Source organism: Micromys minutus (genome assembly GCF_963924665.1).
Source record: "Micromys minutus genome assembly, chromosome: 28".
Taxonomy (NCBI): domain Eukaryota; kingdom Metazoa; phylum Chordata; class Mammalia; order Rodentia; family Muridae; genus Micromys; species Micromys minutus.
In genome coordinates this window covers 35638602-35664060 of record NC_137963.1, presented here as the reverse complement: position 1 = coordinate 35664060, position 25459 = coordinate 35638602, and the positions used below count along the sequence as shown (strand labels likewise).

Genomic DNA, 25459 nt, shown 5'->3' with positions numbered 1-25459 from the left:
TCAAGGGACATTTTCTAGAAAGGGATACTGGACCCTTTCTGTCTTTGCTTTCTGCCTCAATGCATGTTTTGCCATGAGCTCAAAGAAATAAGGCCAAGCATGTGCAGTTCTGACACAGTAAGTCAAAATGTGTGATGATATTCCTTCATGTCAACTATCTTGTTCATCCCAGTCTTCCGACTTCAGATAAACTGAACTATTTAACAAGACAAAATCAGAGCACCGGGGCCCAGACCTAATGTTCTGTTCTCTTCCGATGCCAAACATCTTTTATTGTCAGGTTGCAGTAAAAACAAGACACAAAACACAACAATAAATAATACTGAACACTATTACAATGGAACCAGCCAAAATTCCAACAAAAGTTTTCTAGCAGCCACTAGAGAACACTTTAAGTAAACTGAGCATGGGAACCACAGGAGCTCCGTTCCCATTACACTCTGGAGCCAAACCAACTGACTATGACAACCGTGAGACCTAAACCACTAAAGCCAATTAAGGCACTGGATGATTAGACCTTTATATATAAAGGAACAATAATCCAGAAAAATAGAATTAAAATAGTCTGCTAGCAGCAGATTTCTACCAAACTTTCAACAAATACTGATGAGATTTGGAATGATTACAGCACTAAGAATATTTTCAGAAAATGACAGGTAGGTGTGGTGACAGGTGGCTCACATTCAAGACTCCAGTCTACTTAAAAAAAAAAACTATCTCGCTAGCACTAGATTCTAGCTCCTTTGCTTTTTCTTCCTCTTTTGGTTCCAAAGGCGCTTCTACAACCCGTAAGAGGGATTGCAGCGCATGTGGCCCGCAGACCCTACACCGTACTCTCCTGACTACACCAGTTTGGTGACATACTGGTAGAGCTGATCTGCAAACGCATCCGCGGAGAACTTCTCGGCCACCCTGGCTTTCCCAGCCAGGCCCATCGTCGCTTTTAAGGACGGTTTGTGGATGAACTTCTCCATGGCTTCCGAGAAGTGCACCGGGTCAGGCTCACACAGGAACCCGGTGACCTTGTGGACAATAGACTCCAAGGGCCCACCGGAATTAACGGCGATGACCGGGCACTGCATGTACATGGCCTCCAGAGGAACGATGCCGAAGTGCTCGTTGCTTGGCGTGTAGAGCACACACAAGCAGCCGTGGAGGAGTGAGATCTTCTGTCTGTCCGAGAAGGACCGCAGGAAGGTCACGTGCCGCTCAAGGTCTGACTCCCGGACTATTTTCTTCAACTCCTTATAGTGCTCCACGTTCTCCAGGACTCTGTCGTCATAACCACCCGCCATGAACAGATGAACCTTCTCCCACTCTTGAGATGGCAGCCGATTACGAAGCTGGACAAGGGAGCTCAGTGCCAGGGGCAGGTTTTTCTTCCTTTCGTATCGGTTGATGGAGAGGAACAGGAATTGTTTTCCCTTGGGGACTAGGTCGTCTATCTTCTCAGGAATGGCCAAGTCAAAGCTGCCGATGTTCAGAGATGGGTAGAGCACATCGGGATTTCTGTGAGACAGGGTCTTGAAGGTCTCCTTAAAGACGGAAGCTGTGTACTGGCTGTTGACCAAGATGCGATCCGCCATGCCTGTGGTGTATTCCTCGATCCAGTCGATGGGAGCCCTGTAGAACTTCTTCAGAGCTGAATTTCTCTGAGAAAGCAGCAGATCTGGGAAGTGACAGTAAAACAGGACCCTCTTGCGCCGTCTGGCCAGTTTGAACACAGGGATGCAGGCAGATACCTAACCAAGGCAAAACAGCAGGTAAGGGACTGGTCACCTCAACCGCCACGGTCACAATCCTTTTCCTGTTATACCCTAGCTACCGGTTATTTCTGAATTCATAGGGTCTGGGCAAATGTCTACATTAACCTGAACATACAGCTTCCTCAGGGTGGTTCCGTGCAACACAGGATCATATTTAAAGAATCCCTGGGGCAACTGTGGCGATTTCCACCTGTCTGCTTGGTTAGTGCATAGCGGCATCCATTGTAGGTAAGAGCACCGGGTAGCCGAGTAGATTGTGGGAGAATAAAGTGACACCCTCGGAAGTAAAATCTGGAAACTATCACTGACATTTACAACGAGCTACTCCATGACCTATAATGGTCCTCCCGCAATGATTCTCCCACCCCTCAGGAGTTTCCTCAGAGGACTGTGTAAGAAGTGAAGTAAATGCAGTATGAGATGTCACATCTAGTGTCACACCTAGGAACACACACACCCCTCAAACCTGGCTGGAATGATAGTGTCTTTTAAGGAAGACTGGGTTATTTACAGGGTATTTCAATAAAGGGGACTTTCCAGCCCCTCAAGAGACTGATGTGGATCTTGAATATCAATAAGATGTCACAGTTTTCTGCAGGACAAAAGCCAAGTGTCCAACAGCAGGTAAACCGAATCCCAATAATGTACAAGTAAGATGTAGCAGGAAACAGACCCGTATACTGTGGCCACACAGCATTTCTGGAAAGATGCAGAACACACTGTTGACATCTCAAGGATGGGGACAGGGAATTTCACATTGTACTTCCTAGTTGAACTTTTACTCCCGGGTCAATATTATCAATTAAAAAAAAAAAAAGGTGGGGCGAGGAGTTGGCCCCAGGAATGCAGGGTATGGCAGTGCATACCTGTTCAAAAGTCTAGCTCAGTTCCAGGTTCAGTGAGAGAGCCTGACTCCAATGTTCAGGTGGACATTAGCTGAGACAAATACCTGACATTGGCATCTCTGGCTTCCATATTAACAGACAAAATAACTGGTCTTTTCTTCAAAACCAATGGGGACCACGTTAAAGTTTTAATGGGGACTGATACATTTAGCTTGACTTCAATCCGTGACACTGCTAATGGCGGTATTAGGAAGTCTGGAGAGGGTGGGATGAATGCGACCTGGATGCAGAGACAATAGAAATAACGGAGAAGAGTCAGATACAAGGAAGGCGACATATTTAATGCCAGCAACCACCTGGATCCAATCATTTTAGTCCAGAGGCTTAACATTTAAAATGCAGAAATGTGTCCCCGACCTCAAGGATCTTCAACGAAAGGAAGGGGGCGGGGGAGAAATGTCCCTACGATCTGCCATTTTTAAAGGGTCCATACTAAAACTGGTGACCGTCCTCTCTCTGAGGACTCCTGCTGGACAGCTCCTAAAACCTAGAACAGAGATTCCCTCCCCCAACCAAGAACTGGTGGCGGCCTCACCTGGTCGCACACCACCACGTCGAACTCCTCGCCGGAGAGAAACAGCACGTAGAGCGCCAGGAAGACCATGCGCACGTAGGAGCAGATGGCGGCGCCGCGGCCGCCCCAGCCCAGGCTGCGAGGCAGCCAGTCCCCTGCGCACTGCACCGACAGCTCGCGGGTCTCGATGAAGCAGTGGTTGGGGTCGTAGTGCGCGGTCCATATCTTCACCTGACAGCCGTACTCCTGCAGCGCCAGCGCCGCGTCCAGCACTAGGCGCTCGGCACCGCCTATACCCATGTCTGGGTGCAGAAACAGCACGGATGGGCTGTAAACCCGGGACCGGGCTCGGTACAGGTTTTCGGCCATGGCAGATCAGCCGCGCCTGCGCTCTCCGCGCGAGCTTCTGCTATAGCTCCTGCAAGCTCCGCCCTCCGCCCCTGCTGGCCACCGAAGGCCCACCCAGCGCAACTACGCTTGCGTCAGTTTAGGACACATCATCGATAAGTCTGTGGGCGCTAATAAAATGCCTGACTTAGTTTCTCGTGTGAACTTGTCCAAAGCTTTCAATTTGGTGCTGCTCGACTTTACGAACGACGCTTAATAAATTAAATAAATCAAGCGAGAGGTCTGTACCTCCACATAGCCCAGTTGTCCTCAGCATAATTTTTACAGGCATATCATAAGTCAGCCCAGGCATCCTAGAGTCTGCGAAGACCCTGCCAGCCGGCCGGGGGCGGTGTCAGAGTCGGTCTCTACTAATGTTCTGAGTGCTGTGCTACTTCCCGGCTACTCTCTTCCTGCCTCCCGTACCTACGGTTCTTAGACTTCAGCATGGTGCGTCCGGCGCACCAGCCCCTGTCTTGGTCTCCCTCCCTTTGCCGGACCTCGTTGCTCTTCCCAGCTTCTCGGGTGGGTGTGGAGTCGGGGACGTGAAAAGGACCCGCGATGTTCACTGTTTGTCTGCTTCTCTCTGCAGCCGGGTCCAACGCCCAGTGGCACCAACGTGGGCTCCTCTGGGCGCTCTCCCAGTAAAGCGGTGGCCGCACGGGCTGCGGGATCCACTGTCCGGCAGAGGTAAGTGGCTCGGGGGTCGGGGGGCGACCCTGCTATGGCTGGGAGAGGTGAGGGGCTCATGAATTTGCGTTGCTGAAAGGAACTCCGGGATGGGAAGATTCATAGAGGCCGGGTGAGCCAGAGTTGACGTGGCCATCCAGTTAGTTAAAGGCCCTTTAGGGGGGAGGCGTGGGTTTCCTCTCCTTGATCAGATGCACGCACCACTTTAGTTAAAGATAAGTTAAATTAGGATCAGGGACAACTTTAGGGAAAGCGTTGGCATAAGTCTGGTGTGTCTGAGGCTTTCTTTACCTTCCAGTCTTCCAACGGGAGGTCCCATACACACTCAGTTTAACCAAATTTGTCTTAAAAAACAGTCTGCCACCCTGGTTCCCCATCCTAGCTCTGAGTGTCTTTCTTTTAAAATCTATTTTGTGTGTGTGTGTGTGTGTGTGTTTGCGCGCGCATCACGTTCTTGCCTGGTGCCCTTGGAAGTCACCTGGAACTGCAGTTATGAATGATTGTGAGCCACCATATGAGAACTGGAGACCCATCTGGGGTGCTCTGCAGGAGCAACAAGTATTCTTAACCTCTGAGCCATTTCTCCATTCAGCGTCTCCTTATTTTTAAATGTCACTGCTTAGTTACAGAGATCCAGAAACTGCAGTCATATACTTTTTAAATTTGGTGTGTCTTCTCTGTCCAGTCATATGCCAGACTTCACAGGAAGACCTCACCACTTTTCTGCCTCCATTTCTGTCCACCCAGCTTAGCCCTCAATGTCTTCTACTTTGTATTCCACTGCTGTCCATCCTCCAGCCTGCTGTTACTCTTCCACTTAGGTTCTCTGTAAGTTTCTGGTGGTGCCTGTTCAAAAAGGAGGCCTTCGGAGGGATCCCAGGCCTCACTTTCTCCCTCCTGTGAGCCAGCAATTCTGAACTTACTACCGTTTTCTGAGCTCACTATCCTCTTTATGTCTGGACTCTTCTCAACTATTTATTTAGTTATTTAGTTTCTTTTTAGACAGCCTCACACAACCTAGGGTTGAATTTATATCATGCTGCCTTTACCTCCCATGTGCTAGGATTATGGGATTATAGTTGTAATAGTATTTGCAATGGTTTGTATATGCTTGGCCCAGGGAGTAGCATTATTAGAAGGCGTGGCCTTGTTGGAGTAGGTGTGTCACTGTGGGTGTGGGCTATAAGACCCTCATCCTAGCTGCCTGGAAGTCAGTCTTCCACTAGCAGCCTTCAGATGAAGATGTAGAACTCTCAGCTCCTCCTGCACCATGCCTGCCTGGATGCTGCCATGTTCCTGCCTTGATGATGATGGACTGGACCTCTAAACCTGCAAGCCAGCCCAATTAGATGTTCTTATAAGAGTTGCCTTGGTCATGGTGTCTCTGCACAACAGTAAGACTCTAACTAAGCCAGTGTACAACTTTTATGTCTACATGTTCATCTCTGCTTTGGCAGAACATTCACCCAAGTCCTCTTTTCCAGCTCCTGTCTTAAATCATGCCACAATATTGTTGTATTTGTAGAACAACTAGTAAGGTTTTTTTTTTTGTAGAGAGGAGTAGGCCTTGAAAATGCAAAGGAGACCTTTAAAGCTACCCTTGAGAATGTGAAGAGGAAGGCCTGAGGAGGCTGTGGGTAGGTGGCTCAGTAATAGAGAATTGGCTAGAATGTATGTCTAAGGCTGTAGGCTTGATCCCTAGCAAGGCCCACAAAACACGACACAAACAACAGCCAAAGAGGCTGTGAAGGACTTTTCTTGTTCTCTCCAGTAGGAAAATCTAAATCTACACTGTAAACTAGGTGCTGTGAACGCGTGTGCAGCAGATTGCAGCTGGGAGAAGGACGTTTGAATAGAACTCAGAAGTGGTCAGGTGATCCTGAGTGACTGTGAATGTTCTGTCACTGAGATCTTCCAGGATAGGATATTGGAGCTATAATTTAGATTGTATGGGTCTGGGGTGCTTCTCGTTGCTAGCTAGGATTTTAGAGATTTCGGGGGGCTACTCTTATAGGTGTGTATAGTTCTTTGGGGATTGATCTTTGTTCACGAGGAGTTTTGGCCATCTGATAGTTCTTAGGGAACCACAGGGTACCTAATTACGAGATTATCAAAGGATAATTAAAAAAAAGAAAATGAGACAGCCAGTGCACAAGTGAGGTGACAAATGAAGGATCAGGATGACACTTTTAGGTTCTGGTATTGTAGGGCTCATAAAACTAGACAGCCAGTGGCTATGTGTATGACGTGTACAAAGTTCATCCTCCTGCTAGTGAGTGTGTAGCTATACACAGACTGCACAAAATTTATTCTAGAAACTTATTGATGGTTAGGTACTTGTGATCGCTGTTGGAGAAGTTGAAGCTATGGTTAGTGATATCTGGGCTGTGTAGTGTGTAATTTCTACCTCTCTCTGAATGAAATGACAGTCGTAATAGACCTCAGAGAAGAAATGTGTGGAACTTAAGGTCAAGCTGGGGTTGGAGCCCTTGCTCTGCACAATACAATGGGAAAGGAAGCCGCCACAGGGTTGAGAAGGAGTGATGATACCTTAGAGACCACAGACTGAAGTGTGTTCCTGCAGAAGTGATGGAAATTAGAAGGTCAATAATTAGGGATATTAAGACAGTTATGAAATAATAAGTAAAGGTCTGTCATGCCGAGCCGTGGTTCACCATGGAGAATGTACTAGTCAAAAAGATAGCTGGGGTTTGTCTGCATTCTGTGAGCTTCTTCCCAGTGTGGAGGCCGTGAGTAACCAGGGCAAACATAGCTTATGGAATTTGAAGTGATGAAGGCAATAAATTAAGGAATCTGTGCAGGGCAAGAGGGTGGATAGTTTGGATAGGCTGCTCAGGGTGTGTGGCTCATAGGGACCCATGAGTGCACTGGAGTGAGTGACACTCTGGGGTGGGGTGGGGGAGGATAGACCTCCTCGGCAAAAGGAACAGTCAGTGGACAGGCGGGTCAGTGAGCTGGGGTTGCTCCAGCACATGCCAGCGGCCATAGCGGTAGAGCAAAGCATGCACATGGTTAGCGTGAACAGACTTTGGTTACAAGTGCAGGAAGAAGGTTAAGAGATTAAAGTGGGCTCTGTTAGGCACCTCGGCTCGCTTCCCAGATAAGGAAATGAGGGGTAGTGTGAGCACAGTTGGTGTTTCTGTGCATCCTGCTTTTCACATTCCTGCTCTCCACTGCCAGAAGTAACAACAACAGATCCTACTGGTTTCTGTAGAGGTCTTGAAATTCCAGCTTTGAAGAGAACTAAATCCAGGAGAGTGGCAAGCTCATGGTGGTTAGTTATGGCTCAGGTGATAACGTCCCGTGTGGACACTGTTTTATAAACAGGAGATGCCAGGTTAGAGACGAGCACCAGAACCCTGCACACCCCACACGTCATTTTTGCTGTTCACAGCGTTCCCACAGAAGCCGTCACACATAGAGTTGTGTGTTTCCGGCTACTGTAGCCCATAACTAACGTATCTGAAATGTCCTTCAGTAGCAGGGGAGACTCAGACCGTGAGTACTGACTAACTTCAGAGTTGTCATGGGCACAGTTGGAGTCAGCCTGGGACCAAGGCTCTAATCTTCCACACGTGTGGCAGGATGAGCTCCCTAGGCTATAGACAGCATGTCTGCATTCAGAATTTCATGCCAAAACGATGATGGGGTGATGTGGGCTTTAGGCCTGCTCAGGAATCAGCAGCTCCCACACAAGAATGGATGGGATTTGGTAGGACAGGACATTCTTTCTCACACCTAAATACTTCTGGCATGATACGGCTGAAGATTTCTTTTGGAAGATCTTCTGTCACCCAGTGCTTGGGCCCATGCTTGGTTACTCTAGCACAGGGTTGGGCAATGCCCCGTCCCTCAGGAGCATAGTTGCTAGGAGAGTCCGCGTCTTTGTTCTGCTTTGTCTGCCTTGATGGCTCCGCACCTGCCACCATGTTTGGGTTGTAGATGTTGGCTTTTTACGTCTTGCTCTTCTCCAAGACTGATCGATATCTTTTTACGTCTTGCTCTTCTCCAAGACTGATCGATATGTCAGAACAGCTCGTTTGTTGTGTGTTCTTCATGTTGAGGACCGTGATAGGATCACAGTTCAGTGTCTTTTCTTAATTCTGCAGCAGGTGCAGATTTTAAACCATCCTTTCAGGATGAAATCATAAATTAAGGGCATATAGATAGGGGTTATTTCATAGAAGACACACTGAGGCACAGTGTCCACTGAGAAAGCACATGACAGGTAGTGTGCTCAGTCCCTAGACCATCAGATCAGAGAGGCAGAGGTTTGTGCTAGTAAAAAAGGTCTTACAGCTTGCTCTTTTTTTTTTTTTTTTTCCATGAAAGCCTGTATAGTAGGAGCATGTATTATGTTATTAAAAGGATTGCTGAGAAAAACTACTATATACATACATACATACATACATACATACATACATACATACATACATATATATATACATATATATATATATTTTTTAAATCTCTTGCAGAAAAAATGCCAGCTGTGGAACCCGGAGCGCAGGCCGCACCACCTCTGCAGGGACTGGGGGCATGTGGCGGTTCTACACAGAGGATTCCCCAGGGCTCAAAGTGTAAGTCTCGGAGTGGACTTGTGTGTGCCCGGGTGACCGGGGTGTGGAGCTGCCTCTGACATAATGCCCCGCAGCTGCGTTTGTGTCAGGTGGCCGGGTCCAGCTTGCCTGCTCATCAGCTGATGGACAGGTTAGGGTGCCGAAGGACAGCTTTCTGGGGGTGATCAAACAGAAGGTGCCTCCTGTCGCTGTGTTAGGATAAATGACAGACACCACAACCTGGAGGGAAGCTGCTTAGTTAGAGAAAATCGATCTTTATTTGGTGCTCCTGCCCCACACCGCACATCCAGGGAGGGGCATTTGCGTAGGGATTGGGTGAGCCAGAAGCTGATACTATTATTGCCTAATGGAAAGTTCCCATTATGTTGTGTTACCCAAAGTTCCCGGGCTTCCTCGAGGTGGGAGGGTGGCAGGTGACCAGGTGGGTGAATGCCTCACTCTCCGGGGAGAGGTGACCTGGCAGGAAACTGTCCTGTGCCCCACTTACTTACCTCTTAGGCCAGGCAGTCCGGTACCATAGCTCCCTTTTTTACTGTTCCTGACTGAACCCTGTGGATAAGGGATGGTGGTCACAACAGCAGGTCTCTCCTGTGTGTAGTGATTGCTGTAGTATCTTTTCTGTTTGATCTGACTGGCCTTCCTGAGGTAAGAGCTGTGCCATTTTGCAGATGAGGAGTCTCAGAGGCAGTGAGGAAGGAACTCAGACAAATGGTAGGAGGCAGAGCGGACCTCACAATTGGGGCCCACACCGTCCTCAACTGCCCGTCTGGTAGAAAAGGAGACAAAAATTCAGTTAGCTTCATTGATTTGGCTTACATTACAGATTTATTTTATGAAGATTTCCCTATAACTTTTGGGATTTGGTTTAATTCATTTATTGGGGGGGGGGGGCTTACAATGTAGCCAGACTAGTCTGGAACTTACCTTCTTTATACCTCAGCCTCCTAGCTGAGCACCGAGACTATAGGTGCATGTGCCCAGGTCTGGCTAGTGTCCTTGTCAGCTTGTAAGAATATTTTTATAAAGCATTTCTTCAGCTGAGGGGGTGTGAGCTGGCGGTGTTCTGACAGACTTTGGTGATTTTCTTAGTGTTGGAGGAGCAGCCCTGTATTTCCTTGCTCTTTCTAGTGGCCCTGGAACTTATTTTAAATTTCTCAGAAAGGTGAGAAACCCTTGTGTGAGCAAATCTGGCTCATGCCTGCCCTTCCAGTCCTTCATCTGCGGTGCTCCAGGACCCCCAGGAACTGGAGGAAACTGTCTCTTGAAGTTTTATAAGCACTATCCTAACCAAGTCTGAGAATTCCTACCTACAGATCTGTCCACCAGCACCTTTGAGCTTATTCTTGACTCTTGGGGATTTTGGAAGATTTTCAGGTTGCTGATGTTGCTTTCTGAGAACCCACCTGGCTTGTGTGTGTGCAGCTCTGAGACGGGTGCTGTAGTAACCTCGTTACAGATGGGGAGACAGACGTGAAGGGAAGGAATGAGGCCCAGGCAAGCTTGTGAGTGTCAGGCGTCCTCCATGCCTCTCAGAGAGCTGGACTCTCAGCTCTGCCCTGGCTGATGTCAGCAGTGGGGCCTGGCAGGGAGGGAGAAGCTCCATTTTAACTTCTCACTCGAATTGTACAAACTCTAGAATGAAATTGCAAGGACCTTGACTCCATAGCATTATTTTCTAGTCTGATCCAGTCTGGCACTACTGCTGCCTCCCCGGGGCCTTCCTGACGAGTAAAGGGTTCCTTTTCTGGGATCTCTGCTTCCCAGCTGTATCTGGGAGGTGAGGTGAGATCTGTCAAGTTCTCCAGACCTGGCGTGGGCAAGGCTTAGAGTAAACGTTCACAGCTGTGTGCATTCAGAGGCCTTCCCATTCCGACACGTAAGCCAGTTCTTTAAGGCAGCATTTGATTCAAAGAAAGGCTGGTGGGGGAAATCTGCTCCCAGCCTACACTAAGCCCTCGAATACAAGTCAGTTTAGTGCACGGTGCCTGGAATGTGGTGCTAAGATTAGATTTGTTGGGTGTGGTGCACACCTTTAGTTCAAGCACTAGGCCTGGCAGAGGCAGGCAGACCTCCGAGTTCAGGGCCAGCCTGGTTTCAGTGTGAGCACCAGGATAGTCAGTCTATATAGAGACCTTGTCTTAACAAAGCAAAAGAAACAAGAACTTATGGAAGGTAAATGAGCTTTATGGGTGGAATCAGAGAGCTTCAAACCTCTGTATTCCGGGTGTTTTGAGGCAGAAATTGCTCTGAGCCTCAGGTTTCCTTATGTAGACATGAGATTAATACTTGTCTCACGAGACGCATGAGTTTGTGCAGGTTAAATGGCATCATAGATCCAAAAGCATCTGTGCTAATCCATCTGTGTGTATCATACGCTGCAATGAGACAGAAAAGGTTGTCTTAATGTTAATTTGAGAGGGTTTGTAAATAGAGTTTTTGCACATAAGAGTTTGGGAAATTTTTCTTTTTATTGAAGAACACATTAAGCACATAAAATTAGCATGTCTGAGGAATTATCTTTGGACATCGGATGGTTTCCTTTGTGTAGAATGTGATGTGTTTCAGCAGAATCCCCTTGGGTGGTATAAACAGGGTCCCCCCGATGCCCTGTTTAGAGCACCTGTGACTGAAGTAAGTAAGCATGGCTTCTGTTCTCATTCCCAGTGGCCCTGTCCCCGTGCTGGTGATGAGTCTTCTGTTCATCGCTTCCGTATTCATGCTGCACATTTGGGGCAAGTACACGCGCTCGTAGGTCTGGCTGCAGCCGCCTGTCATCTGAGGAAGAAGGAAAAAAACCAACACATCTTGGACCAAAAGTAGTGATTTGTGTTCACGTGTATTTTACAGAGAATAAGAATTGATTTGAGAAATCAGTTTTTTCTATGGCTAATAAACTTGGGAATTGCTTTGTATGGAAACTGACTGTGATGCTCTCTTGTGCGTGCCCCCAGTCTCTGCCCTAGGTTACCAGTGGGTGGGTGGGTGGTTGTGCGTGCCCCCAGTCTCTGCCCTAGGTTACCAGTGGGTGGGTGGGTGGTTGTGCTTGCCCCCAGTCTCTGCCCTAGGTTACCAGTGGGTGAGTGGGTGGTCTCCTCATGGAGGTCTTTCTCTACAAGTGACAGCCATGTAGTCACTCGCATCCAAGATGCTCTAATTGGCCTTGGCATGCTTTCCCAAGGTATTTCTGTGCTGGTGATTGTCATTTGGGGACTTGGTTTTCAAGAAGTGTGCCTTGGATAACCATCAGGGATCTGTGGAGAGGCAGCTGGTGCCGAGGGTAAGAGTCAAGGAAATGAGAAGCCAGGAGTCTTGGCTGAGGCGCCTGCATACTCTGTTCTTTTGTTTTGTTTTTTTCTTTTTTTGAGATGGGGTCTCCCTGTGAAGCCCAGACTCTTGGAACTGCCTGCCATGCTCCTGTCTCCACCCCTCGCACAGGCCTGGCTCATTCAGTTCTTTGTGTCTAAAATCACAGGCAATTGTTTGCTTCTTCTCCAGGTATCCCTCCAGTATTTCGGCCCACTGATCTCTCCTTTTAAATCCGCAGTGAAAGGACTAATTTGAGAAATTGGATTTATTGGTTAAAGTTTTGTAATAGGAGCGAGACAGCACTTTTATACTACCGTCCAAATAATTGTGTCCAAAAGTAAGGATTGGGGTTTGTCTTCACCTTCGATACCCACTGAGTACAAAGAGCGTTGCTGTTCTGGGGGTCACCCCAACAGGGTGGTCCAGCAATCAGGCTCCACACAGGGATGCTCAGACAGAAGGGAAGAAGGGACCGACTGTCCAGCAAGATCAGTGGTGAAGACCTGTGTAAGTTTTACATGTGTAAAACAGGTCACAGGGCTGGCTGGCTGGCCCAGGTAGGGCAAAGTGCCTGCTGACGATCTAAGTTTAGTTCCTGAGATCCACATGGGGAAAGGAGAGAACTGAGACCCACAAATCACAACAGGTGTTTAGCTTCAAATAAATAATAAAAACATGCAATCAGAAATTATAAAAAAAAAAAAAGCCACCTGAGACCAGGGTGATGACAGTGGTCAAGGGTGTGCGCCACTCTCGAAGAAGACTTGGTTTCTGGTCCCAGCACCCACATCAGATGGCTCAAAACTCTTTGCAGCTCTAGGTTGGAGCATCCAGTGTCGCCTGGCCTCCAGGTGTGCATGTGCAGACTCAAGACTTAACTAAAAACCCAACCTTTGGCCTCGAACGTTGGCTCAGGTCTAGAGCACTCCTGCTCTTGCTGAGGTCGTGGGTTCTGAGCTCAGCATTCACCTCAGGTAGCACATAGGTGCCTGAGACACTACTGTCACACTTTAAAGGTATGTCCCCCCCAGCTGTTTAACTAGTGTATTATACAAAATGATGGCTTTTGTTGATATTTCTATATATGTGTATAAAGTATTTAATTGTTGCTTTCTGTCTTCTCCAGCCTCTCTCCAGCTAGTCTCCCCTCTTTCAGTATGTCTCTTCATAAAACTTAGCTTTAAAAATGACATGTAGTTATGTGTGGGAGGGTGGGTATGATTGATAAGGCTCATATATGGAGGTCAAAGGACACTTGGAGTTGGTTCTTTTCCCCACCATGTATGTTCATGTATGTTCTTTTTTCCCTCCATGTATGTTCTGGAACTCTGATCTTTAGGCTTCTCAGCAAGCTCTGTTAACCCGTGGAGCCATCTCACCAGCTTTGTGCAAGATTTCTTAGGGTGATGTATCAGTGAATTTGCACTTGTAAATCTTAACATGTTTAATTTGGGGAAAAATGGCTGTAAAATTGGTTTTTTTGGATTCTGTGAATTTCTGATTGCACTAAAACAGGTGTTTTTATTTTTTGAAACACAGAAAACAGAGTTTGATACATTTGGAAAAAAGGACAATAAGATCTGTAATAGAATCCTGTCCTCCCCCATAGCCAGTTAGAACAACAAATACAGCTAAAAGCCATCTTTAATGTGAGAAAACTCTGAGAGAGAGAGAGAGAGAGAGAGAGAGAGAGAGAGAGAGAGAGAAAGAGAGAGAGAGAGACAGAGAGAGAGAGACAGAGAGAGAGAGAGAGAGAGACAGAGAGAGAGAGAGAGTGTGTGTGTGTGTCAGTGTTAACATCTCGAGGGCACACAGATATTGCAACCACACAGGGTGCCTTCTTTGCTGCATTGGCTTGGCTAACCTGGCCCCCAGTGGTAGCGGAAAACCTGCTGCGTCTTCTGAGCCAGTGCGTTGTAAGGTACGTGCGCTCTCACTGGTAGGATGGGCAAGCTTCAGTCAGCAGAAGGAAAGGAAGGGAACTTGGGAGTTAGATGTAAAGATGCGCAGCATGTACTCCGTAGCTGCCTTTGGCTCTGCGATACAATGCTAATACTGTTGCTGAGAAACACAGTGTTCAAGCTGTTCCTTTCTTTTAACAAAAAAAAAAAAAAAAAAAAAAAAAAAAAAAATGGTGATAAAACACATAGCAAAATTTTTCATCTTAACCATTTTCAACTTACTGTTCAGTGGTATTTAGTATATTTATCTTGTAGGATGCTCTCCCCATCCGCCTCCCAAACTTGTCATCTTGTAAAACTGCCCTCCCCTCAGCAGCTCACGGTCATCACCGTCTTCATGGTGCGGCTGTTCTTCCTACAGGTACAGTCAAACATGTTTGTTGTGCTTGTGACCTTAATTTGATTGGCACAATGTTCTCCACATGGAATATCATTTGCCAGAATTTGCTACTTTCTAGGCAGAAAGATAATTTCGTTATAAATATATACTATATCATATGCTGCTTTTATAACAAATTGTTATTGTTTATGAGCTATTAATAGTGTGTATGTATGTGTGTGTGTCTGTGTGTGTGTTTATGTGTGTGTGTCTATGTATTCCCTCTAGCCTAGGCTATCCTTGAACTCTTAATTTTCCTGCCTTAGTTTTATAGGCATGTGCTACCATCTCTGGCTTTTATATTTTATGGCACTTGTAAATCCTAACACATTAGATCTTTATTTGAGTTGAGATGTTCTTGGCCCTGAGAAGCTTCCAGGCCCCTTAATGTGGGCTACAATTCTAACAGCTTTTGATGGCAGCAATCCCACTGTACTGGCTGGTTGTGTTGCTAACTGCTTATGTGATTTTTCCTATAAATACTTCTTCCCATTTGAGTTCCGGGTCGACTCCTCCATCTCTTGTGTGAGATATGTGTCGTCCCCAGAGCTCTAGTCCTAAATAAACCTCTTGCCTGATTGCAGCAAGATAGGCTCTCCATGAGTTCTGGATTCACATTCTCCCAGTACTTGAGTGAGGGGCTTCCCCAATTCGGGGGTCTTTCAGGATCTTAAGCATCAGAACTACCCCTCCAACAGTAGATAACTTATTGTCCAAAAGATTATCAGAATGTCCTTTCTGATGTTGTTTTTAGTTAAACATGCTTTTAATTTTGGCCTTTTTGTCCCTACAAGTAATTTGTCAAATAAGTACTAAAACTTAAAATTTCTTCTGTATTTGTTAGTCTTCTGCCTTAAGCTCCTTACCCTCAAGACGGAGGTTCTGGATGCAGGGCTAATTTTGTTACCTAGAGGAAGTTTGAGACATTGGTGGTCACAGAGTTAGAGGGAGGTATGTTACTGACAACCAGCAGAGGTCCCAGGTGCCAGCTATGTTGGCACAGGCAGTCTCAGCACTGTGGAGCCAAAGCATGATTATCATGAATCCAAAGCCCTCTGGGCTACACAGTGAGACCTTGTCTCAAGAAACACAGCAGGGAGCAAGGAGAAGCAAGAGGGGAAAGGGGATCTAGACGGCTCAGCAGGTAAAGGTTCTTGATGCTTGACAGCCTAAGGCACCCAGGAAGATACGTGGCAGAAGGAAAGAACTAACTCCTGAAAGTTGTTTTGTAAGAGGCACACATTTATTTATGTGCAAGTGTACACATGGAAATATCTATGTGTACACAGACACACACACACACACACACACACACACACACAATTTAAGTAAACAATCAAACAAACCTATAAACATTCAGGAAGGACTTGTGTCCAAGCTTGGCACTTCTGTAACGTAGAGCCAAGTGAGGAAGTTAGGTAACTGGGGCCATCCTCACAAAAGGGCTATTGACCTCCTCCTCTGTATGTTTCCCAGTCACTTGAAGGTGAGGAGCCTTGCTCCACCACACACCATGATGTTCTGACTTGCAACAGGCTAAGTGAGTGTGGACAGAAATGTCTGAAACTGTGAGCAGTGACAGCTCTTTCCCAGCTCTGTCCCCAGTTGCCAAAGACAAGCCTGGGCCTGGAGAGGGGTTCTGAGAGAAGGGGTGTTTGAGAGCTGTAAAACAAATGACTGGAAGGCATGGTCTTCGTTCCTGCTGGTGTGGTGTAGCTCAGTGTAGACATGGCTGGCCTCAGACTTACAGAGATCTGCTTGCCTCCTCCTCTCAAGTGCTGGGGATTAAAGGCGTACTCCACTAGGCTCGCCTGACAGCACATTCTTGAGTCCCACACAGATATTTCTTGGGACTTTAGAGCCAGGGAAGGTGGGTCCAGGTCAGGACTAATGTGACTCTGGGTTGTACTACCACACCCATCTTTGAGGCATAGAAACACTTTTACCACAAAGCAGTTACTTAGCAGATGTGGGCTTTGCTTTCCTCCTCTGGGTGTCCTAATGTGTGGATGATTATGGGCCAAATAATTTCACCAGTTAGTAAGCTTTCATGGGAAGGAAGTAACAGTGTCTTGTGAGGTAGCTAACCCTTGGATGCTTTCACCACATGTGTTTTTCATTAAATTTTTTATACGTATATACATGTTTGTGTGTGTGTGTGTGTGTGTGTGTGTGTGTGTGTGTGGTTGCCATTGGGTGTCTTTCTCCATTGCCATTCATCATTCATCTTGTGTATTGAGTAAGGGTTTGTGCTTCCAGCTTGAACCTTGTTCTCAGCCTGTGCTCAGCAGCTTCTGGGGACAGTGTGGGCACTGGCTGTGCTGGTGATGGGGGCAGCGTTCATCAGGGCCGGCGACAGAGGACCGCAGGATTATCTAGAAAACGGAATGGAGCGGTTAGTACACTCAGGAGAAAGCCAGCAGGTTCACAAGATGTTAAGGGGAGACGGTATGGAGAGAAACCGCCATCAGAACCTGCAGGTTAACAACCCCCAGCCCCATGGGTGAGCCCTCCAACAGGAAGTGGCTCCAGAGCATAGTGAAACTGTTTCAATGCTTTTCTTGGTCAGCCTGGCAAGTGTATCTCATTCCTAAGCAGAGAAAAGCAGGCAAATGAAGAGGGTAACAGCAAACATGGTCTGGATAGGTTCACTTTAAGGAAACTTTAAGAGGTTAATGCCCCCCAAAACAAACAGAACTTGAGCAGCCTGCATCTGAAAGGGTTAGACACACTTTACTGTTTTGCTGCTGAGTGTACGGTTGTGATGGGCGGCAGGGGATTTACACCTCTGTGAAGATAAAGAACACATGTCACGAGCACCAGTGGGCAGTTCTTTCCCAAGCAACACCCTCTTCAGTGGAGAAAGCAGTGGGGTTGATTTACCAGGAGCCCATGCGTGTCTGTAGGCGTTGGCCCATTCCTGCACATGCTTAACTCAGGTCATGAGGCACATGTTTAAAGGGTTGAAAGGATAGGCAAGAATGTTTTTGGGCATGCGCAGCTTGCATTGTAATACTTAACTAAAAATAAAGGAGAGAGCATTTTGAAGGTACGTTAATATAGGAGTGTACAGGCCTGCAGTGGTGTCACATGCACTTGGGAGGCAGAGGCAGGTGGATCTCTGTTTTTGAGGCCAACATGGTCTACAGAGCAAGTTCCGTAATAGTCAGGGCCACACAGAGAAACCCTGTCTCAAAAACAATCAAAACCAAAAAGAAAACAAAAACAAAATATAAGAGTTTGTCCATAAAAGTGCCTCAGGCTTGGGGCGTGGCATTCAGATAATTTGGTTCCCAAATGTCCTCATATATCAGGAGCATCCTTCGAGAACTTTCTAGTGGAGCGTGAGAACGGCCAATAGATGCCGCTTTCAACACAGGAGTCCAAAGTGGGAGTCACCTGGAGTAAAGCTGAGTCTGTAACCTGTTCCAGCTCATTATTGTACAAGTCTGCTGACTCTGTTCCCCTTTGGTTTCTTGGAAGCTTCAGGAGGTGGTATCTGGAGAACCCCCTTTTCATATTAGTGAGCTGGTGTGGGCAGCCCATGGGAGCTGGAAGGCCCTGGGAGGCCACAGCATGCAGGGTTGCCTATTTACTTTCTCTGACTCTGGGCACTATCTCCTGCAGCCTGAACAAACTCTCCTGAGGCTGCCTTTTGGCCTGATTCCCTCCCCACCCCCCTCTCCTGCCCCTGTTTTGTGATAGGCTGTAGAAGGTAGTCACAATGTCCGAAAGTTTCAGGTGACTTCAGGAAGAAATGAGAAGCCAAGTGTCTGTACTAAGAGATCAGCCTGCCTCGGCTGAGATGAAAGGTGTGTGCCACCACCACCAGGCACGTCATGTCCTTTTGAGAAACTGTTGGCAACAGCATACCATGGCAGGGACTCCCCACAGCAGGCAGGGATGGAGACATCTCAGAAGCCTGCAGCAGCTCCTTGTTAAAATGGATGGCATTCTGGGACCCTGAGAAGCAGGAGACACATCCCTCCAGGGGACCTGCCATCAGAAATAAGAGACTGCTCACAGTAGGCCATGGTGGAGACATCTCAGTAGCTTATGGCAGGCAGCTCCTTGTAATACAAGTTGTTCCCACTTCTAACCTCAGCCCTGCACAACAGCTGTATAGATTTCTTGTGTGTGGCTGCTTTTCAGTTGGCCTTAGTGTGCGTAATTATTCTGTTATATCTGACTCTCCCATTTCTTCCTCCTGCTCTGGTGAATTTGGTGAAACTAGATGTTCCTTGACGCAATGATTCTTAATTAAAAATGGAGGCTCAGGGGCACAGCACAGCGCAGTCCTAATGGCCCAGGTGCACCGTGTGCTCTCATCTTGGAAACAATGTAACAACTGCACAATGGCAGTTCCGGATTAATGCTTGGCCTGCAAAGAAAGTTTGAAGACGTTATGTTTAGAAATATTAGAAAGTGAAACAGAGTCATGTACTGCTGGAGTCATACAGGGTCCATTACCATAAAGTGAAGGACTTTATTAGAATCATGAAAAAGCATTAGTACGAGAGACATAATCATGGGATAAGGAAAAAAAAATGGAACAAGGGAACAAAACATGAGATACTTTAATTCAGGAGGGAAAAAACTATTGAAGTTATGAAACAAGTTTTACACAGCATTTGAGAGTGGTTCCTGGATAAGCAAGTATAGAATGCATAAAATTGTATGTTAGTAAAACTAAGTCAAAATGATGAACTCTTAGGAGAGTCACTGTGTGCAATGTGCAGAAACAGAAAGCTAGCAGAACTGCCGAGGTAAGGGTTAACCTGACTCTTTCTGCCCATGGCCTGGCAGCTCTGCCCAGTCATTTATCATTAGAGCTTCACAGGAAAATGCAAGTTGCTGACCTCAGAGCTCCGAGCTCTGAAGTCAATAAGTTAAAAGTTAAATAATGATAAGTTGCAATTATTACTATTTGGGCCACAGGCCTGGGAATAGGGGAAGCTTGAAACTGTGGGGAACAATTGTAATTCTCGATTCTTTGTGGGGTGTGGTCATTCTTTTGAATTTGATTTGGCAATGATTATACAGTGTCTTTTTTCCTGGAGAAACAATAAAAGATGGGGGGGGTGGCGAGTAAAGATAAAAGTGACTGAGATACGGAGTGTAAAGAGGGCGGGGGAGGAGCAACTTTAAATTAAAAAACTGCCTGTCTGTTTGTACCAGAAAACTTGTCTTGTGTGTTTATTATACACCTTTTGGGTATCCCTGTTTCCAGTTGAGAACTCTGGTCCTGTGTTCGAGGCTGGACCCTAACAAGAAACAAGAAAGCAGTGCGTTCTGACCCATAGCCCTCAGTGTGTTTTCTGACAGCTTTGCATCTGGATGGCTCACTCTGGAGAAGGGCTGTATCCAGTGCAGAAGCACCAGGTGAAGTTTCTAGAAGTGTGTGCTCCCAGCATTACATAAACAGTTGGCTGTTCAGATACAAGACCAGTGCTGATTCCACGCAGACTGTGGAGTCTGGAGGTTTGACTTCCGGTTGCATTCTGACTCAAGCAGACAACTTTGGCTGTAGAAAATCCTTGGTTAGGGTTTGGTAGATACCAGTTTTCTTAGCAGTGTGAGTGGTACTCCTATTAGCAGAGTTCAGGACTATGTGAGGCTGGCATATCTTATGGGACACTTTTCACCTCACAGCCAGATTCAAGCCAGCACTATTGCTTTCATGTGTCTAGAAAGATCTCCTCTTGACCATGGTGCCAAAATAAGTTATCAAGGCTGGCCTGACATTTTCTGATTGTAGAAAGGCTTGCTTGCTGGCTGGCTTGTGGTGGGAATCTGAAAGCATGGTTTTGAACCATTGAACTGGTAGAGCTGTGTGTGGGGTGCTATTGTGTTCTTGGATCCCATTTCTGTCTAAGGATACAGTATTCTGTTGCTTTTTAAAATTTGTATTTTATATGTGTGAATGTTTTGCTTGCAAGTATGTAGGTACATGGTGTTTATGCCTTCTGCCTGTGGAAGTCAGAAGAGAGTTTGGGATCCCCTGAAAGTCAAGTGGCAGACAGTTGTGATCTGTCATGTAGGTGCTGGGAATTGAACTCGAGTCCTCTGCAAAAGCAACAGGTACTCTTAAGCACTGAGCCATCCCTCCAACCCGAACATGGTACTTGGTCAGTCACCAGGTGTTAGGGGCCTTTGTGACCAGCGCCAATGAAAAACCCTGGGACCCAAGGGCCTAGTCAACTCTGAGCTTAAACATGATCCACTTTATCACATCTGCCAGCACTGGAGAAAGAAATGTGCCGGTCCTTCCAGGGGGGCGAGCCTCTGGGAGGCCTGAACAGGATCTCCACTCCACCTGGGGCTGCGTGAATCTTCTCAGATACTTCTGATGATTCCTTTCATTGTGATGAACCTAAACCTGTATGTTGTCCCTTGAGTTGTTCCAAAAACAAAACCAAACAAAAAAATAAAACAACAACAACAACAAAAAAATCACTGAACATGTGGGTGGTCTGGGTGGATCCCGAGACAATCACGATGAATCTGTTTTGTTTGCTTTGGACATGCTCGTCACGTGGGTGAATCTCCAGACTCCTTTCTTAGTACCCGTCAGCGTGTTTGCCATCCCTCAGCCTTTCCTCCCTTATCCTTCACCAGGCCCTGCCCTCCCCCAGACCGGGCGGCCACATTTTTCAGTATTACCAGATTTAATTTCCTTTACCATTCCCTTCACAAAAACTTCGTTCCTGATTTAATTACTGTTTCTTTTAATTCACTTTCGTCCTCTCGATTGTCGTTAAACTCCTAAAGCTGTTTTAAAGAACAGCGGGCCCTGTGCTTGGAGATTAATGTGGTCATTTTGCCTTAGAACACAGGTGCCTTCTGTTTCTGAATAATTATCTTTGGAAGGGAAGAAAGACACCATCTTCCTTCCTAGATCCTCTCTGAGGATCAACACCAGTGGTGAGAGACGGGGCGGAACCTTCTAAGTTTCCTTACATTAACACGGACTGTAATCTCAGCATCTAGGCTGCTGGTTCTCAGGTTCCTACTCTGCTCTAGCCCTAGGCTGTGAGCTGTGCCCCAACGGGGGTCACATATGAGATATTCAGCAATCAAATACTTAGACTACTCCTTGTAACGGTAGCAAAGATGAGTTATAAAGCAGCAACAAGGTAATTTTGTGGCTGTGGGTCACCACAGCATGAAGCAGATTAAAAGGTTTCAGCATTAGAAAGGTTGAGGAGCACCGAGCTGGGCAGAGCTGGGAACCCCAGGCCGCGGGTGCTCAGGCCAGAAGTGGCTGCAGGACAGCAGCCGTGAGACGTGAGGCTCTGTGCCAGGAGAGTTTGGAGGGTAAGGGGAACAGAGATGGCTCTGTGCCAGGAGAGTTTGGAGGGTAAGGGGAACAGAGATGGCTAAGCCTCATGTACTGCCCACCCAAGGAGCCCAGACTGGCTCAAAGGAACAAGACACTGCGCTGGAAGTCCCCGTTCTCTGAAACTGGATTGTTGTGGGACATTCACAAATGTCCCCTCAGTCAGCCTTCTACCTCCAACACCTTTATTTTCATGGCCATATACATTCAGCTAGGGGCAAGATTGCATGCAACTAGTGGGGGAGGGGAAGAGAGTGGCTAGAATCTCAAGTTGAAATCTTTGGAGTCCTCCTGTCCCATGAGGGTCCTGTGCATGTGATCACAGCTGCTCTGAGTTCTAGAAGGCCACAGCAGTGTCACACAGAAGACAATGTTCTATAGCCCGGTTTCCGCCGGGCTCCTGTCCTAGGCTCTCCATTTCATCTGGGTCTAGCACCCTCATTCCTTTTAGATGCGGCTGTCCTGTCCCAGCCTCTGAGTCGATACTGCATCCCAGAAGGCAGAGAACATAGGCTCTGAGCCTTGTGCGGGGTCTCAGCGACGAGCCTCAGTTCCAGTTTGTGGATGACGGGTATCATTTTGATCGGAGTGACTACTGTGCTTCTCTGTGACTTCTGTGAGACTCGTGCCACCTGCAGTGCGTTTGTCACAGTTCCCGCTGCATAATGAGTCTTGGGGGATGATATTGCAACTCTGGTCCTATTTCAGTCTGAAGTCCCTGCTCATAGGATCAAAATGGACCCTTTCCTCTCCTCCTCATCTCATTAGGAACCCCCCCTTCGACCTTTGAACCTGCCTAGACTCCCCTGTGGTAGGAGCTCACTGCTCTGGCAAACCTTAGTCTTTTGGGGGTCATTCTACAGATTGGGGGTGTGAGGGGTGACAGCTCAGTTCCACGAGTGTTGGGTCACATTTTTCCAGAGGCAGGTGGCAGGAAGCCTTTCCCCCCATGCAGCATGGTCACTCACACAGGGGACAACAGAGCCAGTTGGAGATAATTGGGCAGGAAGCTTTGTGATGTGCAGCAGGTCAGAGCTTCAGAGTCACCAGGCCTCAGGTTATGCAGTCTGGCAGAGCTGACCGTGTTCAGACACTGGAGGAGCAAAGCGAATCCAGGCATATTTTATAGACAGCCTCAAAGACACCAGCGGAGCCTCTGGAAACACTTCTTGGACGCTTGAACGACACTATCCGGCTCTGCTTATTCATGCTCATGAATGCCAGAATAAAGCGACCGGAGTTCCCGAGGGCTCTGTCCCTGTCACTCAGGGGCCATAGGCTGCATTTATGAGAAGGCCTGGGGTGGTTAATAATGTGTCAGATTTGTCTAATAAAACCCTCCCAGGTCGAGGAGCTTCCTGTCACATGCTCGGGGCTCTGCTGGGTAAGAACCGGGTGCGTGTCAAATCCCTACCGGGACTATTTTGCCTTAGTTGAAAGGAAATCGAGGTGGAGGCTGAGAGCACATTTCCTGATGTAAATGAACCCGAGTACCTAGGTGTGAGGGTTAGAACCTGCTGCTGGCGTTATCAAAACAGCCGCGGGATAATCTAAAGAGGTGAATATGAAACAGCTGTGCACAACCAGACTGGTGGTGTGCACAGTAATGAATTCTCTTCCTCCTGCACGTGTTTATATAATGCTGGCTTCCTTACTTCCTTGCATTACTTAGCGATGAATCCATTTTGTTTTATGATAATGTTAGATTTTGTTTTTAAAAATTACCTATCTACCTACCTACCTACCCACACCTACCTACCTACCCACACCTACCTACCTATCTACCTACCTATCTATACTGGAATTAGAGATGGTTGTGAGTCACCCTGTGGTACTGGGGTATTGAACCCAGGTCTGCCAGAAGAGCCAGGTCTCCAGCCCTGTCTATCCTATTTATTTATTTAGAGACAGGGTCTCTAAATATCCTGGTTGCATATCCTGGTCATTCTCTAATGACCCAGAATCCTCTTGCCTCCGCCTCCCAAGTGCTAGGTTTACAGGCTTCAGCAGTATCCCACAGCCAGCCTTACTGTAGATGTTTCTGTGTCTGTGACAATCCAGGAAGGCTGGACCTTAGGAGTCAGTCTAGTTCCTTCCTGACACCAGTAACAAAGACAGCGACCATAGGGCGGGGACACAGCCTGGAATTTGAAGTGTCACATGTGGGCTCTTTCTGCCATGAGAAGAGGCCCTAAGTGTATGCTGACTTTGGGAGAGGAGAAGCATGCTCACATACCCGCTTGTGACATGGGACCCAGCAGCATCAGCTGACATCAGGACCTGCCTGGGCTGGCTGCTGCTTGTGTCTGCCTCTCTCCCTCCTGCCGCTGCAATCACTGTCCCTCTTGCAGCCAAGTGTGCCTGTAGTTTGATAAAAAGCAGACAGACCTCGGACTTGAACATCAGCTTTCGCCAGCTGTGTCTTCTTCACCTCTGCAGTTCTGTTCCTACTTTGTAAGGGGCTTCTTCCTCCCACCCTGTTATGGCCTACAGGACCGTGTGGTGGATAAGGATAGTCTTGGTGCAAAGACCTCCTCGCCTCTCATCACCTTTTCTCTGAGTTGCTGGAGCTGTACATGCATGTGTATATTTGTGTGCATGCATGCATGTGTGTGTGTGTGTGTGTGTGTGTGTGTGCATGTGTGTATATCCCATGGGCTCTCAGCACACAGAAGAGCAGTCTTAGCTCTCTGCTTTGATTTCTCCCTATGTTTAAGGCTGCTGCAGGTGTGGGATAGGCTGTATTGAGAACTCAGGCAGTGGAGAGGGTTGTGAACCGGTGTTGACTGTTTCTTAAGAGATAACTGGCCAAAAGGACTCCCTCAGAGTCTCTTCCCTCAGAATCACCATCTATCCTAGCCCATAAGGTCTCTGATGCAGACTGTCGGCCGCCGTGGAGACGTCTAGACAGTGCCTCAAGCCAGTTTCATGTTTCAGGGAGTGTCTAGCAGACGTGGTTTACAAGGGATGGCCTTCGGGGGTTACACTGGGTCCCACGTTTTCTGTTCCAGTTGCCTGCTTCCTGGCTAGGAAGAAGTAAGACGTCTTCGTCCACACTGCCACCTACCGTAGAGCCACTCTAGCATGCCTTACCTGTCCCAAGGGACTGAGGTCCCTTTGAGATTGTGAGTACCAATAAACCTTCCCCCCAGAAGCTCTTCTGTCAGGTATTTTGGTACAGCAATGAGAAAGTAACTGGTTCTAAAGGGGAGTCACCCTTTGAGGGCCCCACCTCCTATGCTGTAGTGTTGGCAGCATCTGAAACTTGGAGGGGACACGTTCAAATGGTAGCAACAGAGAGCTGACAGGCACTGTGACCGTCTCCCTGACATCCTAATGACCTCTGGCATTCATTCCTGTTATGTCTTAATCAGCACAGGCCTCAGCATTACCTCAAGAGAGCAAAATGGCTGCCGAGGTATGTCATATGACATCCATATGACAATCAGAAGGTAGAGCAGTAAGGGGCCTCCCAACCCAGTCAGGCTTCTTTCTAAGGAGCATTCCCCAAAGTTCTCCCTAGTTCCCACCTGTCCTTATTCCAGGTAATGGCCAGAAGAGAGTCACAGGGCTCCTTGTCTCTGTGCAGGAAGAGCTGGTTACTCCGGTGT

The 25459-nt window shown here is 47.4% G+C and overlaps 2 protein-coding genes across 3 annotated transcripts; one reads left to right on the top strand and one right to left on the bottom strand.

Moving 5' to 3' along the window:
• Window positions 1-241: 241 nt before the first annotated feature.
• On the bottom strand, window positions 242-3554 carry ALG2 (ALG2 alpha-1,3/1,6-mannosyltransferase; the record flags this gene model as incomplete). Of its 2 annotated transcripts, none has more annotated exons than XM_080940334.1 (2): window positions 242-1742; window positions 3207-3554. In XM_080940334.1, the coding sequence occupies 2 exons, from the start codon at window positions 3552-3554 to the stop codon at window positions 843-845; spliced, it is 1248 nt and encodes a 415-aa protein (XP_080796460.1). In that variant the 3' UTR covers window positions 242-842. The 2 variants fall into 2 exon arrangements, with proteins under 2 accessions (XP_080796460.1, XP_080796461.1); XM_080940335.1 differs by having other exon boundaries at window positions 242-1669; window positions 3207-3543.
• A 348-nt stretch (window positions 3555-3902) lies between these two features.
• SEC61B (SEC61 translocon subunit beta) lies at window positions 3903-11775 on the top strand. The gene is made up of 4 exons (XM_080940306.1): window positions 3903-4022; window positions 4165-4262; window positions 8762-8863; window positions 11528-11775. Exons 1-4 carry the CDS (start codon window positions 4020-4022, stop codon window positions 11613-11615), a joined length of 291 nt encoding a protein of 96 aa, XP_080796432.1. The 5' UTR covers window positions 3903-4019; the 3' UTR covers window positions 11616-11775.
• Window positions 11776-25459: the final 13684 nt, after the last annotated feature.

What these genes read in the sequence shown, in the direction of transcription:
- SEC61B (XM_080940306.1), top strand. An exon ending in GGATCCACTGTCCGGCAGAG is followed by an intron (nt 4,263 to 8,761) that starts GTAAGTGGCTCG and finishes AATCTCTTGCAG; the next exon opens with AAAAAATGCCAGCTGTGGAA. An exon ending in GATTCCCCAGGGCTCAAAGT is followed by an intron (nt 8,864 to 11,527) that starts GTAAGTCTCGGA and finishes TCTCATTCCCAG; the next exon opens with TGGCCCTGTCCCCGTGCTGG.